At 45.9% G+C, this 20,259-nt stretch overlaps 1 protein-coding gene across 1 annotated transcript in view; it reads left to right on the top strand.

Annotated features, from left to right (window-relative positions):
- Positions 1-20,259, top strand: part of LOC123091911 (ubiquitin C-terminal hydrolase 12) — a gene marked incomplete in the record, with an annotated part of 50,460 nt that overhangs the window by 18,612 nt on the left and 11,589 nt on the right. The window contains 12 exon segments of the mRNA XM_044513529.1: positions 4,760-4,869; positions 5,706-5,780; positions 14,203-14,281; positions 14,372-14,518; positions 14,604-14,684; positions 14,775-14,894; positions 14,982-15,104; positions 15,672-15,749; positions 15,850-15,938; positions 16,034-16,142; positions 16,310-16,378; positions 16,470-16,580. Coding sequence (XP_044369464.1) covers positions 4,760-4,869; positions 5,706-5,780; positions 14,203-14,281; positions 14,372-14,518; positions 14,604-14,684; positions 14,775-14,894; positions 14,982-15,104; positions 15,672-15,749; positions 15,850-15,938; positions 16,034-16,142; positions 16,310-16,378; positions 16,470-16,580 — 1,191 coding nt within the window.

Here is a 20,259-nt window from a genome sequence, read left to right as displayed (position 1 = left end):
GGCCACTGCGGGGCGGCGGCGGCAGCTGCAGCTGGGGCTGCAGCGTCCCAGCGAACGCCACGGAGGCCCCTGGATGCAGCGAGTACCACGGTAGGGCGGCGACCCGGTGGCGGCGGTCGGCGGCAGGGGCGGTGGCGGTCCGTAGGGGCTGGCCAGGTATAGCCGGATCCCCTGGACGGCTGTGACGAGGTCGTTGAGGACCCTGGTGATCTCCTTCGGGGTGTAGGCGGCGGCCTGTGGTGCGGTGGAGGGCACCGGCATCTGGGCGGTGGCGGCGCCGGAGGATGCGTCCAACGGCGCGGACGGGGAGGGCAGCAGCGGGGTGTAGATGGCCAGTGGCGCGGTGGTGACGGTCGGCAGCGGAAGCGACGGGGTGGGCGGCGGCGAAGACATGATCGGAACTAAGCTACCTGATACCAAATTGTTATGGCGCTGCTAGAAGGAGGGCGCGAAAGGGCCGTCCGAGGGCCTTTTTGCTCACGGCCGGGCAAGAGGGAAGGGATTTCCTTCTTAATTCTTGCTTGATTAGATTGATACATCTCCTCTCTTTATATAGAGAGGTTTACTTAACTCCCAAGCAAGGCTTACTTGACCCCTAAGCAAGCGACCCTTATCTCTAATTAACCCTAAGACTAACGGGCCCATTAGGCCCATTACGTACTCTAACAGTGTACAACACAAGTGTTGAAGGAACAACTTCAACGTGTTGCGCTAGATATCGCTCTAGAGGCGAATGTAGGCCAATATGGCGACAAGAGTTCAATCAGAACTCCTAGAGCACAAGATCTACTCCAAGATCTTAGATAAGAACAACAAGTTCTATTATAGATAGTGGGTACATAGTCTAGCCTCCAAAGTAGAGGTGAGTACCTCTATTTATAGGCTTTGGGAAGCCTTCACATACTTCTACTTATAGCTGGAATACTCTAGAAAATATTATTTATGAGATAAGTGGCAGTGATAAAGGCTTCATCCCAATACTTCAGTGGCATAGATGCATGGGCTAAAAGAGATAGTCCTACTTCAACGATATGTCGATGCTTGCGTTCGGCAGAACCGTTCTATTGATGAGCATGGGGGCAAGAGACATGATGAGCAATACCTATATTGCGAAAGAATGAATTGAGTTTCTCATACTCCCCTCCCCAGTCACTTTGGACTGTCTTGATTTTTCTGTCAAATTGGCGTTCAACCAACTTCTGAAACTCTTGGAAGATAGAGAAAACTTCATATTTATATTTAAGCAAACATATCCACGTGAATTTGCTATAATCATCAATGAAACTAACATAGAATTTTTTCTTCCAAAAGAATCTCTTGCATATCCCCATACATCACTGAAAATAAGTTCCAAAGGAGCATAAGACACTATTTGATTTGGGATAAGGAAGTTGGTGACTTTTTGCACACTGACAAGCATCACAAACAGACTCATTGTTTTGACTAGAGGACAATGGAAGATTGTCTTTATTCACTACTTGCTTGACTATGACCGACGATGGATGACCTAATCTTTGATGCCATCTTGCCAAGGAGGGCTTGACGATGGAGTAGACTTGACGACGACGCCTTTTACTAAGTGCTCTGGATGTGATGGGGTAGAGTCCTCCAATGCATCTACCGTGATGAATGAGCTCCCTCGTTGCCCGATCCTTTATAAGAAAATAGGTAGGGTGAGTTTCAAAGAAAACATTATTGTCGGTAGTTAGACGAGACACAGAGGCAAGGTTTTTGTCGGCCTGAGGAACATGAAGGACATCTTTTAAGATTAGATCACGGTTAGATGTGCGAGAATTAATAGAGGCTTGGCCGATGTGATTTATTTTCATACCTCCACCGCTTGCGGTGTGAATCTGATCATCACCATAGTACTTTTCCCTCATAGCAAGCTTCTCCAGCTCGCTTGTCACGTGATCAGTGGCGCCTGAGTCGGCATACCAGACAGTGCCATCTCCTCCTTGCTGCTCACGGATTGCTGCTGCAGCATGGCGTGCATCGGGAACGTAGTCCTCATCGTAGCGGTGCCAGCAATCCATGACCTCATGGCCTGGTTTCTTGCAGAGCTGACACCGGACGCGAGTTGAAGAAGAGGATCCAGGAGCGGCGTTGTCGGTGTTGTTGAAGCCGCCGCCCCCAGATCGCGCGGCTTGATTGCTCCCGCGCCCTCGCCCGTTGCCACCGCTGCTGCTGTTGCGGTTGTGGCCCTGGTGACCACGCCCACGACCTGCTCCACGACAGCGGGACACCGCATTGGCGGACGACTTGCGGACGTTCATGCCGTGAAGAAGGTTGAGCCGCGCGTCGAAGCTGAGGAGCTGGTTGAAGAGCTCCTGGACAGTCACAGGCTCTACCGTGCTGCAAGGGCCGAGACCACCGGGTTGTAGTCGAGGTCAAGTCCGGCCAGAACATGGGAAACGATCTCAGCACTGCCGAGCGCCGCCCCTGTGCATGCAATCTCATCAGAGAGCATCTTGATCTTAGCAAGATACTCCGTCATGCTCAGGTTCCCCTTCTTCAGGTTTGTGAGCTCGATGCGCGTGTTGATGGCTTGCGCCTGAGTTTGGGCAGCAAAGGTGGCGTGGATCGCTGCCCACACCTCCGCCGGCGTTTGAAGGGTGACGACTTGTGCAAGGATCTCGCGAGACAGAGAGCCCATCAGAAAACCTTGAAGTTGCCGCTGTTGTGCATACCAGAGAACGCGGGCGAAGTTGGTGATCTGCTCTTCCTTGTCGTCCTTGGTGATGGTGAGTGTTTCCGGTGGCGCCTGGCTCGCCGGATCGAGGTGCTGAGCCATCTGTGCGCCCTTGATTTGCGGCAACACGACGGCTTAGTTATTCCTCGTGAGCTTCTCCTGTGGTGGTGACCCGAGGGGTATGGCGTGGGAGGCGCTGGATGATGAGGGAGCAAAGGTGGAGACGGAGGCAAGGGATGTGGTGAGCGCACTCATGGTGCTGGATTGGGTGGAGGCGGTAGTCATGGCGAGGTTGGAATAGGCTAGATGCGATCTCTTCTCTTTTCTCTTGATCTAGGAAGAAGATGCTCTGGTTACCATGAAAGATGATATGGGAAGCGTACTACCGCCCGTAGGTGGCCGCGGGTATATATTGATTCTGGCGAACAGCCTGCCGTGGTGTACAAGTTGAGACGACCGCTAGGATGTGTCTGGATTACAGGAGATCGAGGGAGGTAGTTTGAATAGAGAGGAATACAGATAGAAAGAGATATATGAGTTTAAACTACAACTCTATCTATCCTATTGTCTAACACGTCCATCTTGGCGTTGATGTAGGCTTGACCGGATGTGATGTGCCTTCCCTATCCATATTGACACCCAGAGCTCGGTGTGAGTAGGGAAGGGATTGAACAATACCAAAGTTACCTCCTTTTGATGTTGGTGAAGGTTCAAGCGATCTCACAATTGACAATATGAAATGAATGCACTTGGTAATGAGCCTTGTCCAACCTCACACCTACACATATGGCTTATAGTGGAGCCCGATAGGGATTAGTAGCACAAAATCAAGCAAATTGAAGTTCAAGATGTTGTAGAAGCTGGAAGCAAACCACAATGAACTCCAAATGTTATGCTAGTGTTCACAAAAGTATAGATAGAAATAAAAGAAAATCACACAAATATAATCGGGCTTGTGCAACCAAGAAAATGAGCATACAAAATTGCCCTAATGAAGATCAAGCTCGTGTTGCTCAAACCCAAGGAGAGATGCTAGCTTGGTTACGTGATAGGGCAAGATTCGAGAACTTGGCACCAATCCTACAAGACGACCACTTATGCAAGACAATATCACAAGATGATGCACAACATAACTATACACATGATATGGTACTCACACGATCACTAAGGTGCTCAAGTTTACGAGGCCCGGCAACACTCGGATGACTACTCTCAATAGGGTCGAAGGTATCTGCAAAGAACGGAGGGCTCACAAGAGTAATGACAAGGTAAAGTTTGTGTTATGGAATGATATACCTCGTCGACACCTCTACCTTAACAAAATCGAACAAAATCGGAGAAGACCGGCCTTGCTTCCGGTGTTGGTGTCAAAAGGATGGATGGATCGTGGTCGTTGGCGTGCACATCGGATCTGTGGATCAAATCCAACAAAAACTCAGTAGAAACGACAAATCAGTCAAAATCGGGTATGGCCAATTTTGGTGGGGATTTTCGAATTAGGCAAGAACAAAACAAAATTAGGCTAAATAAGTGAGGGGGAGGGGCTCCAAATCATGGCAACCTTGCTCATGATACCAAATGATGTAGGGCAAACCCTAAGGTGTGGCCTGATCTTCATGATTGGAGGTGGATTTATGGAAAATCACTAAGAACATGAAGAACACATGGGAAAACACTATTTGACAAGATCCACACGAAGATACTCCTCATACCATAAGATCAACACAAGATACACATGAATCCAACAACAATAAAGGAAAGGAAATTTGTTTCTATGTGACTGGTTTCTATGCAATCTGTATAGCACCTGTTCACTGACATATGAGAAAATAGATTTCACATTTCGTTTCATTTCCCTTGTTAGACCTGATTGAGTAGAAGCTAGCACAGTGTTAATTCAAGAAGACATTACTTAAATTTGACTTTGGAGATATTAAACATTAAGATGCTCTTGAGTCTTGATTCACTTGAGAATGAAGAAAATAAGCAGCTGACTAGCTATTATCTTCTTCCACATGTTAAAAGATTAAATTTCCAGTTCTGAGCTTGTCATGCCTGCTTTTGCAGATTAATGACCGCTACGAGTTTCCTTTGCAACTTGATCTGGATAGAGATGATGGCAAGTATCTTGCTCCAGATGCAGATAGAAGTATAAGAAACCTTTATACTCTCCACAGGTGACTACTTTAATGTTATGCATTCAGTTGTAGGAACTCTGGATTGTTTGAAGTTGAAGTTGAGTAATTTGTCTATCACAGGTCCTTAATGGTTTAATATAGTAGTCTGGGGACTCAGATTACAAGAGACATTGTAACAGTAATATCTGTTTCTTTCATCTAGAACCTATTGATGAGCATAGGTTATTAGTTGCTATGCTTCAGTGGACAGGGACATGAACGGAGGCAAATGTTTTGTTATATATGACAGAAGAGTGTTCCTGAATGATGATTCATACTTAGTCGACTATAAGAATCTGTCCACTGAAGCGCCTCCTGAGAATCTGCCAGGCATAAGAAAAGATCTTGTCATATGAATTTCACATTTGTTAGTAATGTTTGTCAAAATGTGTTTGTGCAAGTTTTACAAATACAAATTTAAGTAATTACTCCCTCTTATCCATATTACTTGTCGGTCAGACGCATATATCTAGACGTATTTCAATGCTAGATACATCCGTTTGAGTGACAAGTAATATGGATCGGAGGGAGTACTAGTTACTGGGCATGGTGTTTTCTTGGAAACCAGGCGGTAGTTCTTTTTTACAGAGCCAACAAGTCCAGTCATGGTAAAAGCAAATTTAGTTAAATTGTGTTCCTAACCAGACAGGATCTTAACTATCTTAAGAAAATCTGGTTTGGACAATACTTGGGATCCAAATAACCTGTTGATTTATTTGTATAAACCAGTTTCTTGCAGACCAACCTATTGTGTCTAATACTGGTGTGCAAATAGGTATCATGAATTCCTTGCTACATCTTCCTTCTGTACTAATCTTGTTTATTTGCTTTCTCAGCGTTCTTGTTCATAGCGGAGGAGTACATGGTGGTCACTACTATGCATTCATACGGCCAACGCTAGCAGATCAATGGTTATTTCTCTAATGACTTTGTTTTTTTGAACGGTAAAGAATTGGGGGCACCCTGGGATTCGATCCAAGGACCTCCTGCATGTGTGCGTGCGGGCTGACCAACTGAGCTAGAGATGTGCTTGTCTCTAATGACTTTGTGGTCTTCTAGTACCACAATTTACTCAATTAGTTGCTTGTTGTTTTCTTATTCATGGCCGAATGACGGTATCTTTTTGGTAAAAGAGACCCTTTCCTCTCCCGCGACCGCGTCACCCCCACAATGGCTGAATGACGGTATCTTTTTGGTAAAAGAGACCCTTTCCTCTCCCGCGACCGCGTCACCCCCGCGGGCGGCCGGTCGCGTCCAGCCTCCTCCCCCGCGCAACTCCCCCCCCCCCTTCCTCCCTGCCGCCGTCGCTGGCGCCCGCTGCGGGCCTGGCCCGGGCGACGCTGGTGGCGGTGGCCCCCTGCCTTTCCCCTCTCGGGTGTCCACCGGCGCGGGACGGGGCAACCCCGGGTGGTGCTTCTAGGCGGCGACGGTCCAGCGCGGCGGCGGGGGCTCCTGGTGCGAGCGGGGGTGGACTTCTGGTCGGCGGCGTCGCCGTTGGCGGCGGGGCGACGCGGCGGCGCGGTCTGGCGGCGCCCGCTCGGCCCAGATCTGGGCCCTTCGGGCCCCATCTGGGCCTGGGCGGGCTGGCGGCGGGGTGGGTCTGCTTCGTGGCTTCCGGGAGGCGGGGGAGCGGCAGGGTGCTGGCGGCGCCATCGCCGGCTTGCTGCAGCGTGGCGGCGGGGCTTAGCGGGCCCGTTTCGGGCCTGGCCGGGCCAGGGGTGGCCTGGCATGCCCTGCTGCCGCGTTCGGACGGCTACCGCGACGGTGCCGGAGGCTCTATCCTCTCGCACGACGACGGTGGAGGTGGTTCCCTCCCGTTCGGCTTCGGTGCTGCTTCTCCCTCCGAGGGGCGCTTCTCTCCGGTCCTCTTGGCCTCGTGTGGGTGTTCGCAGTGAGGCGGCGTGGGTGGCGGCGCAACCGCGATGGCGCATGGTGGTGGGCGGCGGTTTGGCTGATCGGCTTCGGTCCGTTGGGCGGTGGGGATTGGAGTACGGGAGAAATCTTTGCCGGTCTTCGGCTCCGATGCGGTGACACCTACGGGTGCCACCATTCCTTCCTGAAGGGTGTCGGTGATATCCATCCCCCACCTCCCTCCGCGTGCCGGGGAAACCCTAGGACATGTCCGGGCAGCAGCGTCGTCGGCGTCGCTTTCCTTCTTGGAGGTGCTGTTTTGTTCGCGGTGGTTCGGAGCCTTGGGTTGTAGTGGTTTGTCTCTGGTGGGCGTAGCGGTGGCGGGTCATCCGCTTTTGTCGAGCTGCTGTTGTTGGCATTTGCTTTTTCTTCTTTTTCATTTTGGCTTGTTGTGCTGTTCGCCCCAGCAATCCTGTATCGGTGTTGGTTGCTTTGGAATACAAAGCGGGGGGAAACCCTTTTTCGGTATTCATGGCCAATTGATGGTAGCTGAATGTACATGGATATACACGTGTCTCAACTTGACAACATAAACTAGCTTACTAGGACATGTATTTGTTAGATGCTTCGCTACCATCCCAACCTAGTATCCAAAGTATCATGTGAATTGTTGTGCTTACAGATAAGAAGAATGATAATCTTGAGTATAGTTTGTAAATTTGTGCAAGTATTTGTTAATTGGACCAAGTTGCTCTCTTTCCACCTCCCTCATCCAAGTTTTCATGAGATAACTGTTTCCAGTATTTTCTGTAAGCTATGGACCAGTCAGCTAGCATGAACTCCATTAACTTTCTTTAGAATACATTGTCATGACTTGTTCCAATAGGTTTGGTTATGAGATTCACTTGGCAAATTACATACTTTAGGCACTCTGACTGCACCCAGACATGATACTCGTAGTAGACTGTGGTATCCTAAGTTACACTTCTGGTGGAATTCGCTGCCACCGCGTGACTGAGAGTTAGAGAGAAGAACAGTTTTGCCAAGAATAAATGAGATTTGTGTATCATTCAATAGATGAAGATAATTTTACATGGATGAGGTTTTATTCGGGTTTGTTTCCTTGTAGGCTTAAGTATTTGAGACCAAGAGTGTGTTTCAGATATTTTGTTGATGATGCCTAGCTAGGCAAGTACTTCTAGCTAGCACGAGGTAGAGTCTACAAGAGCAAGGGAAATTATTTGGTTCATTTTACCATTGACAAGTTAATTATAAAGATCTAAGCATGTTCAACTATGGCTTTGTTTTATTTGTTAGCATGACAAAGTTTATGTAGCATTCACTTGATTCTTGCTGACCCAGTGTTATGTGGGCTAGCCCATCAAACTTGAGCCTTGTCGTTTAATTAGAGTAATAGGGGCAGTTCTGATGGGGCTTATGGGTGCCGGCCAAAATAAGCTGCCCCCTACCCAGCTTATTTTGGTAGCCCAACCTAAAATAAACTGCCAGAATAAGCTGGGCAGGAGCAGCTTATTTTGACAGCCACCCATAAGCCCCAAAAGAACTGTCCCCTAGTTGATTAAGCAAGTTCGTGAGGCGTGAGGAAGGAATCCGGTTAGTTTAGAGATCTTGTTAGAATTCGAGTAGATTTACCAGCTTGTCGGTCAGGTCTTGTCTACTATATAAAAGGCTGACCCCTCTCAATAAAGCAGAGAAGAATATTGTCATTTACTTTTATCTTTTTTCAATAATTAGGGTTATGTCAGTAGTAGATCCTTTCAGTTTGGTGTCAAAGATGAAGACCGTGGAGCAGATGAAGATCATCATGAAGCAATTTGGAGGCCTTCACATGAGCGGATGACAGGGCGCTCCTTGCCTAGCTGGTGCAGCGCTTGAGGGTGCTTGAGCAACTCTTGCTGGCCCTGCCCCCACCACTAGATTCCGTGGCTGCAACAGCCGCCCACGATGCCAACTCCGCATCCCAGGGCCTCCGCCCGTTGATGACGTTCCCCCGGTGCTTCCCCTCTCCAGCAGTGCCCCTGGTGCCCATTCTACAGAGGGGGAATCGCCACCGCAGCTGATTGCCCATCCCACCACCTCGCTTTCCCGCCTTCCACTGCCTATCTGTCGGCGCAACACAACCCTGTGATGACTCCTAACAACCATCACCAGCTGCCACCCCTCTTTGACCACCTCCAGCCATCTCCTTACTCGCCACAGCTGCCCCCTAACGTCAATCTGGGCCATTTCGCACTCCACCTTATAGCTCAAATCCCGCTCCAAATCCCTCCTACCTTATAGCAGCAGCAGATTGCAGCCGCCTTCTTGTCTCCACCTGCCAACTGACATCATACGTTTGTTACAGCCACGCCCCCCCCCCCTCCCTAACCCATTTGTGCATCCACCCTGCCCATCACCTCCCTTCCACCATTGCCTAGTCCTCACCTTGGCTCATGTTCGGGGTTTGGTGTGCCCCGCTTCCACAAGCTCGACTTCTTGACATATGATGGCTCAGTCGATACTCTTGGTTGGCTCAATAGGGCGAGCATTTTTTGTGGACAATGCACGGACAGCCTACCACCTCATCAATGACGGTCAACTCTAGTACTTACAACTCGAGTGTGATTTTCGGGAGTGCGATTTTGGCATGTTGACATGGGAGTAGTTCAAGGAGGCTTGCCATGTTTAGTTTGGTCCGTTACTTTGAGCAAATCCCTTGGGCGAGTTACGCGTCTGCTATTCACTTCCTCGTCCGCTGGCTATATCAGCATGTTTCTAGCGCTCATATGCCGCAATAATGAACCATTAACACCGTCTTAACAATGGTTTCTGTACACAACATGGATTCTTGATGGTCTTAGCGTTGATGTCGAGCTTCAACGACCGTCTAACCTCCACACAACCATCTCCAGGTCCCTCCAACAACGTCACCACACTAGCCTTCTTGGCCTACGGGCTGTTGTGCCCCTCTGATCCTCCTATGATCGACTCAACTCCCACACATTCCTCGCCCACACCACTAGCACATGTTCTACCGTCAAGCACTCCAGAGCCAACCCTGACACAATTGGTTCGGGGCCCCACCCCAGCTGAGTTGGCACAACATCTTTGTCAGGGCCTCAACTGCGATGAGATTTATGTTCAGGGGGTGTGCGCAGTTCTTTATTGAGGCTGATGACTCCGACCATCCCCTCCTAGTAAAGCAATGAAGAATATTGTCATTTACTTTTATCTACTTCTCAGTAACTAGGGTTATGCAATAGCATTGTTCAAAACATGGACTGTCAATTAACTGGCCGATAAATCCCTTCTCAGTGGGTCACTTAGTAGCCCATTAACTGGCCGACTCGCCTATTAATCCTCTATCGCCATTCGGCTGTGCCCAGTTAACGAGTTAACGATTTCTACGGGAGAGCCAGTACAGCTCTCCTGGCAAGGCAAGGATCTTGTAGCCCATTTCTGCTAGTTTGCTAGCTAGTAGTTTATTTTCTACTCCATCCTGCATAGATGGCGTACAGTTTGAGTGATTTCATCCTGATTTAATTGGCATGTATGTAGATACTCTGTAATCTTTCCGATTTACCCCTCATGCGCTCGGCCGAGAGTAATTATCGGCATTGCATGCGAGGAATTAAAGTGCCAACCGGGCGCATGCATACATGAAGCAACACAAGGTTGTGTTGGAGTAACCCCACTTGGTTGCTACGAAGTGTACAACACAAGTGTTGAAGGAACTACTTTAATGTGCTGCGCTAGATATCGCTCTAGAGGCAAATATAGGTCGATATGGCAGCATGGGTTCAATTCAAAACAACTAGAGCACAAGATGTAATCAAATATCTTAGATAAGAACACCAAGTTTGTTACAGGTAGCGGGGACCTCTATTTATAGGCTTTGGGAAGCCTTCACATCTAAGATGTATTCTGGTTCCAAAATAGAGGGTTTGGGAAACCAAGATGTAATCTGGTTCCAAAATAGAGGTGAGGACCTCTATTTATAGGCTTCGGGAAGCCTTCACATCTAAACTTCTACTTATAGCTAGAGCACTCTAGAAAACATTACTTAAGATACAATGTTCCACTCATAGCTAGAAGACTCTAGGAAACAGTAGCTAAAGCTAGGAAAACAAGCAAATACTAGAATAGAGTAGAAGTATCTAGATGTAGGCAAATGAATTTGACTTCTGATTTTCTTTTATGTTCCTTCTCTCTATTGTTCCTCATCATTCTCCTCTGGTTGTTTGGAACTCTACCTTACAGTTATCTTCATAGAGCGCTTCTTCTGGGTGATAGAGAATCAAGTGCGCGACATTGAATGTGTTGGATATGCCCATCTGGCTTGGAAGATCCATCACATTGGCATTATCATTTATCTTCCTCATAATAGAGAAGGGCCCATGCCTTCGCTGCCTTCGCTGCCTAAGCTTCCTTTTTACTCCCTCCGGCTCCTTTATAAGGTGTATTTGTTTTTTGATAAAATTCCACAATGTAAGGTGCATTTCTTCTAAATCCTCATAATTCCCTTTTTATCCCTCCAGAAAGAGGAAAGTATCTCTCTTCCAATTTCCTGTATCTCTCCTTGTATCAAAAGAAGGAAACTATCTCTCTCTCGATTGCATGTATCTCTTACTTTCCTGGACTCACTGATTTACTTGCCACTAACCAACAAATTTGCCGTTGTCCTAACATCTCTATAATTATGAGCCTTTGTCACCGTGCCGAAAATAATGCACCTTACATAAAGGAACGGAGGGAGTAACACCTAAAGGCGGTCTTTCGGAGGTAGACCATCACCTTATCAACCACTTGAAATGATTTCAGCCTCTTGCGGTCAGCAAATTGTTTATATTCCTGATTTTGTACTTTTGAAACACAAGAATTTCTTCAAATAATCGGTATCATTATCAACAAAGGACAATGCTGATTTTGAGTTTCCCCTTGATGGTAGCTTCACCGGGTCCACTGCATGTGTTGGAATTTTAGCGTAGACAATGGAAAAGGGATTTCTTCCTTTGGATCTATGCTTGGAGTTGTTGTAGGAGAACTCTGCAAGTGATAAAGCCAAATCCCATTGTCCCTTTCTTTCTCCACAAATGCAACCGATCAGATTACCCAATAATTTGGTCGCCACTTCCGTTTGTCCATCTGTTTGTGGATGGGTAGTGCTAGAAAATTTTAATTCAGTGTTGAATTGCGTCCACAAAGTGAGCCAAAATGCAACAAGAAACTTGCTATCACGGTCTGAGACGATGGACCTTGGAGCTCCATGAAAGACTGGCCACTTCTCGAAAGAATAGGTTTGCCACATGATGAGCATCCGTTGTCTTGCGGCATGGAATGAAATGAGCCATTTTAGAGAATCTGTCCATGACCACAAACACAACATCACTTCCTCATTCTGTTCTTGGCGAACCAAAGACGAAGTCCATAGTGATATTTTCCCATGGAGCAACAAGAACAGGCAAAGGCATGTATAATCTTGTGTTCTGGACTTGTCCTTTGTAGGTTTGACATATGGGGCACCGCTGAACAAACTTTCCTGCACCTCTCTTTAGTTGTGGCCAAAAGTAATGAGCCTCTAGGTTAGTGATATCCTTGTCGTGTCCAACATGGCCACTAAGATCACCTGAATTGAGGTCTCTGATCAGTTTGTCACGTAGAGAACTTCTTGGATGCACAAACAATCATTTTCGAAGAGATAGCCATCTTGCACCAAATAGTCGTCACCCATGCTTTACCCAAACATGGCCAAAGTCTTCGTCACCCTCATACAACTCCTCTATTAGATCCATGCCTGGAATTTCAACCTCAAAAGAAATCAAGAGACATGCATGACGACTCAAAGCATTGGCTACTCGATTGGTTGCTCCAGATTTATGCACAATGAGATAGTTAAACCTCTCCAGATATGTTGTCCATCTTGCTAGTTTCTTGAGATAGGACAGCTCCAATGCCTACTCTACTTGCATCACACTCCCAACTCAAAAGCCTTGTTAAAATCAGGTAGCACCAAGACAGGAGCTTGTGAGAGTTTTTGCTTGATCTTATTGAAACTAGCTTCAGTCGCTTCTGTCCATTGGAACTTTCCTTTCTTTAGACACTCGATAATTGGTGCCATGACAGTGCTGAAATTCTTCACAAATCGCCTGTGGAAAGTTGCAAGGCCAAGAAAACTTCTTACATGTCCACTCCTTTCTTGATCCACCTGATAGTGTAGGGATTTGGATGATCATGAGTTTCAATATTTAAATGGTTCACCAAATTCTGGGAGATAAGATTCTTGCAGCTGCAATTATCAATCACTGACTTGTGCATTTGCCCTAAAATATTTTCTTCCGTTGTTTGTCGTTAGGTTGTGGCGTGGAACATAGGAGACGCTGAATCACACATACCACCTCTTCACCTTTCTTCTTGACAAACCTCTTCTTACCCTGTACATCTTCAGATTCGTATTCTTCCCCATCGTCTTCATCATCATGGATAGCTGTGTTAACAAATTTCCTCAGTGGGCAAAATTGACTTCTGATTTCCTTTTTCTTTTCTTTCTCTTTATTGTTCCTCATCAATACAACATTGCCTCCTCTCGCTGCATGCAAGGAATTAATGACCAAGCCGAACAGTTGCTGTGGAGAGCCTCACACATGCAGGAGAGAGGAAGTGCGTTCCTCGTGGATCTAATAGACTTAGCATAAACTCGAGATTTTCACTGCATCAGTTACAGTTGGATAGTGGTGTTCTCGTCCAACATTGTATTACCGAAAAAGGCTTTCGCCCCGCTTTATATATAAAGCAAACCGCCCAAGCCAAACATCCAACAAGGTTCACACACACACACACACACACACCCACCAAGTCTCACAGAACACAAAGTAGCAATTAGGGTTAATGCTGAGGGCACAGCTCAACAAGCCCTGAACACAAAACAACACACTCACACACAGCAACCCGAGCAACAAGTCTAATCGGGCTCCGGAGGAGGGGGCGGCAGCGGGGGCGCCACGCGGAAGGCCATCCAGCGAAGGTCGGCGAGGAGGGTGTTGATGGCGTCCCGGTCCTGGGGGCGGCTAAGCGGCCGCCAGAGCTGCAAGTTTGTATTCATCGGCTCCCTCTTTGGCCTATGTGCAAAAATTCCTGCGCCACGTATTGTGGGACGAAGGGAGTAGCAAACACCCATCCTTGCTAAGCAAGGCTAGAGTTAGGCTGGCCTAGAATCCAAACTCACCCAAAGATTGTTCCGTAAGGGTCTGGGTATTGTCAACGAGTCAAGAGCGACGACTTGGTATTTCTCGCCCAAAATGCCTAATCCATAGTCTGTCTCCCCTTACCAACGCCATAATCCTCTTTTAAGTGTATGGGCTTTTTCCAAATGGTAGTTGTCCTGATGGCAAGAATGTTTACACGAGTATGTTTTTGGTTTTCACATCTTTGCAAGCAGTTTCCAATTGTTTACAGATTTTGGAAAATATTATTTTTGTGTAACAGGTATAAATTTGATGATGAGCGTGTAACAAAAGAAGATACTAAAAAGGCCTTTGAAGATCAGTATGGGGGTGAGGAAGAGGTATGTTCTATTTCACACCGATATTGAACGATTAATGTTTGTTCTACTCATCTCCATCATCTACATGGCTCTCTCTTTTTGATTATGAAGTTACCTCAAATAAACCCTGGATTCAACAATACTCCATTCAAATTCACGAAGTATTCAAATGCCTACATGCTTGTATACATCCGTGAGAGTGACAAAGAGAAAATAATGTGTAATGTTGATGAGAAGGACATTGCTGAACATTTAAGGGTATGTAGAATATTATATTCCCCCCTTCATTTTTGAAAACACTACTTTATTGTGGTATATTTGAATGATGAATGGGGATTCACAGATAAGGTTGAAGAAAGAACAAGAAGAGAAAGGACATAAGAAGAAAGAAAAAGCTGAAGCCCATCTCTATACCATCATAAAGGTCAGGATCTGCTTATTGTAGTGTTCATCATAGCTTGGATTTTCCTTTTGAGTTTGTTGCTCACAGAGCTTTTTTTGAAACTGTATTCAGATTGCCCGGGATGAGGATCTAAAGGAGCAAACTGGTAAGGACATATATTTTGATCTGGTGGACCATGAAAAGGTCCGTAGCTTCCGAATACAGAAGCAATTGCCATTTAGTACTTTCAAGGTAACATGTCCCTGGGACTCCATGCAAGTTGTTATCGTTGCTAAAGATTAGTAATTTGTAATCGAACTGCTACAAACTGTTTAATAGGAGGAAGTTGCAAAGGAATATGGCATCCCAGTACAGTTTCAGCGCTTCTGGCTGTGGGCTAAGAGGCAAAACCATACATACAGACCAAATCGCCCATTGAATCCTCATGAAGAAACACAATCTGTAAGTTGAATTGTTGGAAAGTGAAGCTTTAACCTGTTATCTCATTTTGGTTGGCTTAGGTCCAGTTGACTGTTCTGATCGCGGGCTTAGATCTACTATCAATGCAGTATGCTTTGCTATGACACAATATAGAACTCTTACGAGGGGAATAACATAAACAATGTGAAAATCTTTAGTCATTCCAAGGACTCGCCCAACTTCCAAATGGCGCTCTTTTTTTGGATTTACCACCAACCAAACTTAAATTACAGCAGTGTGTACTGTGCGGATACTTGGGAAAAAGTAAGACCTTTATAGTTTGGAGTTGTTGAGTGTACTGCACTGTATAATTTTTCTTCAGTGTGTTCTATTGTATATTTGTTCATAGATTTTGTTGCGCAAAGCTGGTTATTTCCAAGAACCATTTCAGTAGCTCAATCCAGTGTGCTTAATTGTTTAGATTACTGTAGAAAAAATTGTGAAGAACAATGTAGAATCCTGTTGTGTTGCTTACATTTTGTTATCTTTCTACCAGCTTTCCTTCCATTATGTGCCAATAGTTCAATCACTATGTTTTCTTCTGCACAGGTGGGGCAACTGAGGGAGATATCAAATAAGGCACAGAATGCTGAACTGAAGCTGTTTTTGGAAGTGGAATTTGGACTGGTAACTGGAGTTGCTCGCTTCCTTTTCTGTATGTTATTTATTTTAGAGTGTGTCGTGGACAGGATTCAGGTTGCTTAATTACATCTGATTACTGATATAGGATTTGCAGCCTCTTCCTCCTCCTGAGAAGAGCAAAGAAGATATTCTTCTTTTCTTCAAACTGTACAATCCCGAAAAAGAAGTGCTTTGGTAAATTCTCTTTGAATTGCCCTCTTCACCATCCTTTCATATATATAACTGTAAATTTCCTTATGCTTACATGTTACATTCTTCAACCGGTGTAGTTTTGTGGGGAGGCTCTTTGTAAAGGCCTTGGGGAAACCTTCAGATATTCTGAGAAAACTAACTGAAATGGCTGGGTTTACCCCGGATGAAGAGATCGAGCTATATGAGGCAAGTGTTAAATCGACGATTTGATACATTTATACATTCAAAGTCAAGATGTCAAAGCTTAAAGTTTTCTCTTCTTTACTTACAATAGTCATTTTGAGGTTTATCAAGTTAAATGGTGATAACCTTACATGACGATTGTACTTGAGTCGGTTCAATTTTTAATGCAGGAAATTAAGTTTGAGCCAAAAGTAATGTGCGAACATATTGACAAGAAGCTTACTTTCCGTGCTAGTCAGGTTTGTCAACAGTGTTTCTTTGATTTGAGAAATGCAGAACTCGAATTAAACTGCTTACTTATTAATTCCCCAAATTTCACAATATTGTTAGCTTGAAGATGGGGACATAGTCTGTTTCCAAAAGTCACCTAAAGCAGACAGTGGTACTCAAGTGCGCTATCCTGACGTCCCTTCATTTTTGGAGTATGTTCATAATAGGCAGGTATAGCATAATATGCTCAACTCAATTTTCTGTTTTATATGCTATTATGCTATGTTGGTCATTCCCATGGAAGCTTTCGAGTTACTTGCAGCTTTCTTTTTCTCTTCACTTTGACTAAGATATAATACTCCCTCCCGGTTTATAAGGCTCACACCCATCCCTAGATCAACAATTCGACCAATGTAACACGAACTGTATATCAGGTGGGCCTTACAAACCGGAAAGGAGGCAGTAATAATACGAATCGGATTCGCTGGGGGTAGACTTCTCGGTTTTGCGAATCGGTAATTGGGTTCGTGAATTGAAACATTGGAATTCACTGAACATGTTTGTCACAAAAGATTCAAGCTTGTACAAATATGTACAAAAAAAAGAGAAACTGAGAGACAACAAGCACTTGCTCACCGCTTGTCTAATGGGCCAAAGCTCACCAAGTGAACAGCTAGGGCAGTGTGTCACTAAAATTCTCCTCGAGTTCTTCCCATCTCCTACCTTTTACAGCGGCGCCACTCCTATGCAGGCCAACGTTCTCTTCCTCTCACCCTTCTTTGTCCTTGGTCCTCAGCTCCCTTTCCCACCATTTTCTTCTTGTGCAGGCTAGGGTCCTTTTCCTCTCTCTTATCCTCTCAAGCACGGCACGCTCAGCCCAACCCTAACCATAAGCCAGCTGCCGCCCTGCCCTGTTCTGCCACACTTGTCCAAACATGCATTGATGGGTGGCTGGCGTACCGTGGGTTCCTTTCCTTCAATGAATTGGGGAGCGAATTGAAACCGGAGCGATTTCGAATTCTGATCTGAATTGATCGATCTAGATCGGTGTTCAGCGGCTTGTCAGTGAACCCGGTATGGTTAGTCCGCTTGTCTAATGGGCCAAAGCTCACCAAGTGAACAGCTAGGGCAGTGTGTCACTAAAATTCTCCTCGAGTTCTTCCCATCTCGTACCTTTTACAGCGGTGCCACTCCTATGCACGCCAACGTTCTCTTCCTCTCACCCTTCTTTGTCCTTGGTCCTCAGCTCCCTTTCCCACCATTTTCTTCTTATGCAGGCTAGGGTCTTTTTCCTCTCTCTTATCCTCTCAAGCACGGCACACTCAGCCCAACCCTAACCATAAGCCAGCTGCCGCCCTGCCTTGTTCTGCCACACTTGTCCAAACATGCATTGATGGGTGGCTGGCGTACCGTGGGTTCCTTTCCTTCAACGAATTGGGGAGCGAATTGAAACCGGAGCGATTTCGAATTCTGATCACAGTTGGTGAGCTGGTGGTGCTGTGACAAGAGTCACACGACTTCTTTAGACGATCTTTTGTTGATGCAACACCTGAAGGGAAAGTGATGTTGGCATTCTAACCTTCTGTACTCGCTTTCATCAAGAAAATACTCATATGGCATGTCAACCTCTTAATCCAGCCAGCCCTAGCTGTTTCTACTCTATTGATAGAATTCCCTCAAATATTCTTAGCCAGGAAGTTATTTCTATATGAGAGTTATCCCGTAACTGGCCTTAGGCCAACTTGAGATAAGATATCTACTTAGAGATGATATTTGTTTAGATGTGGTTGATAGGGCACATAATTTTCTTGTTATGGAAGAATAATTGCAATCTATCTCCCGTCTACTTTATCCTCCAGGTAATAGCTGATCCTGATCAGCCGTGCCGCCTTGCAGCATTTTGAGATAATATGACTTGCTATTGTTTAACGGAAAGAAGATGAGACCATGATGCTATTACCTCTGATCTGTTGGCCAAGGGCATTGGCTGCGCTGAGTTTGGTTGAATTCTGGTGGATAGTGATGGTGATGTGCAGATCTGCGGTGGATCATATTTCGCCAGTCTTAGGGAGACTCCAACGCGGATCACCAAAACGTCCGCGGACAGGGATAGGGGTGGAGGCCATCCAACCGTGGGCACCAAATGTCCATTGCCAGTTTTTTTTTCTGTACCCATACTACTCAAACAATTAAAGATAAATAGCACAATCTTAAGCAATGGAAAGATAAATATTCTAATGCAACAATTATTCAAATAAAAATAGTACAATCCAAACATAAAGTTTTGAAATTGGGAGGCATGTGCTTTCGGTCATCCGGAGGTACTCGTCCCACGAATCTGCAACTGTGCCATAGGCAAGCATACTCGTTGCAGCCGTGCACTTCTGGTAACCAATGGTTCCAATGGCATCCACCGAAGACGACTCCATGAACTCCTCATCCGACGAGGACAACTCCATGCACTCGTTGTAGAAGTCTTCTCATCCGAATCCATTGTGTTTGCTGCTTCAAAGTAAGAGATCGTATTTTTTTTTGGCAATGGCATTTGGCCGAACACTTGCCGAGCGTGGTGTCCACCATGGACGGCGATGACGTATCCAGGGTGGATTGCGACGCAGTCCAAGGCAGGAAGGCACCTGGGTGAGTTACATGACATTAATCTTGGGCCCGACTACGTAGCAGCGCTGCATGCGTGCCCTCCTGTGTGGCGGCGACCAACCACTCCAGCAAATCGTTTTTGTGCGTGCGTGTACCCGCGATTGAAAATAGTCAGTGCTAGTACGCCTCAGCCCTCAAGTGCTACATGCTTATTATTACAAACAGGATACATCTCCTTTTATAGGACTATACAGACCAACTATGCTACCATTCTTAATAGCTAAGCTAGGACAGCTCACTGCAAAGCTTTTACTATCGTCTAGGTCCTACTGCTGTCTGTCTACATCTCAAAGTCAAATCAGACTTTGCCTTTTACTGCTGACAGCTATATCCTGTATCCTGAAGAGTCTAGCTGCTGCTCCTTGCTGCATATGCATAGTAAGCTAATTTCTCATGCCATGATAGAACATCTACATAACTGATCATGACAAGATTAATACTAACATTCTCCCCCCTTATCTTGTCATATCAGTTCACTGGTACGGATCTTCTTTGCTCTTGCATATTTGGGATGGTTTTCTCATACTGCATGATCACATCTGCTGCGTACGTCATTCCCTTGAAGATTTGGCACGCATTTTCTCGTGGGGAGAATATTGTTAGAGTTATATATATATATAGCCATGTAACCTTTCATATTTACCCTATTGTATAAGGGGTTTCCTACATATATTCCACCTGTACATGTATATATACTGGCCTATGGCCACCTGGAAATACAAGTTGCATATTTCCTTGGCACTGAAGTGGCTCGAACAGAGAAGGGAATCTCTATGTGCCAACGAAAATACATCTTGGATCTCTTGAGTGACATGGGCATGATGGGATGTCGTGCTGCCCCTACTCCGATTGAACAAAATCATCAAGTTACAGCACAATCAGGAGAGCTAGTGAATAAGGAGGATTATCAGAAATTGGTTGGGGGGTTATTGTATTTGTGTCATACCAGGCTTGACATTACGTATGCCGTGGGGGTGGTGAGCAGATACATGCATGAACCAAGGAGTGGGCATCTTTGTGCACAGAATCCTGAGATATTTGAAGGGGACTCCGGGTAAAGGGTTGTGGTTTGAGAAGAGTGGACATCTTGAGGTGGATGGCTATAGTGACTCTGACTGGGCTAGTTGTCAAGTTGATAGAAGATCAACTTCTGGCTTCTGTGTGTTTGTGGGAGGAAATTTGGTGTCATGGAGAAGCAAGAAACAACCTGTTCTATCTAGATCAACAGCAGAAGCTGAGTATTGAGCATTAT

This window comes from Triticum aestivum, chromosome 4B (assembly GCF_018294505.1).
Source record: "Triticum aestivum cultivar Chinese Spring chromosome 4B, IWGSC CS RefSeq v2.1, whole genome shotgun sequence".
Lineage (NCBI taxonomy): Eukaryota > Viridiplantae > Streptophyta > Magnoliopsida > Poales > Poaceae > Triticum > Triticum aestivum.
The sequence above is the reverse complement of the archived record's forward strand: the minus strand, read 5'-3'. Positions and strand labels throughout refer to the sequence as shown.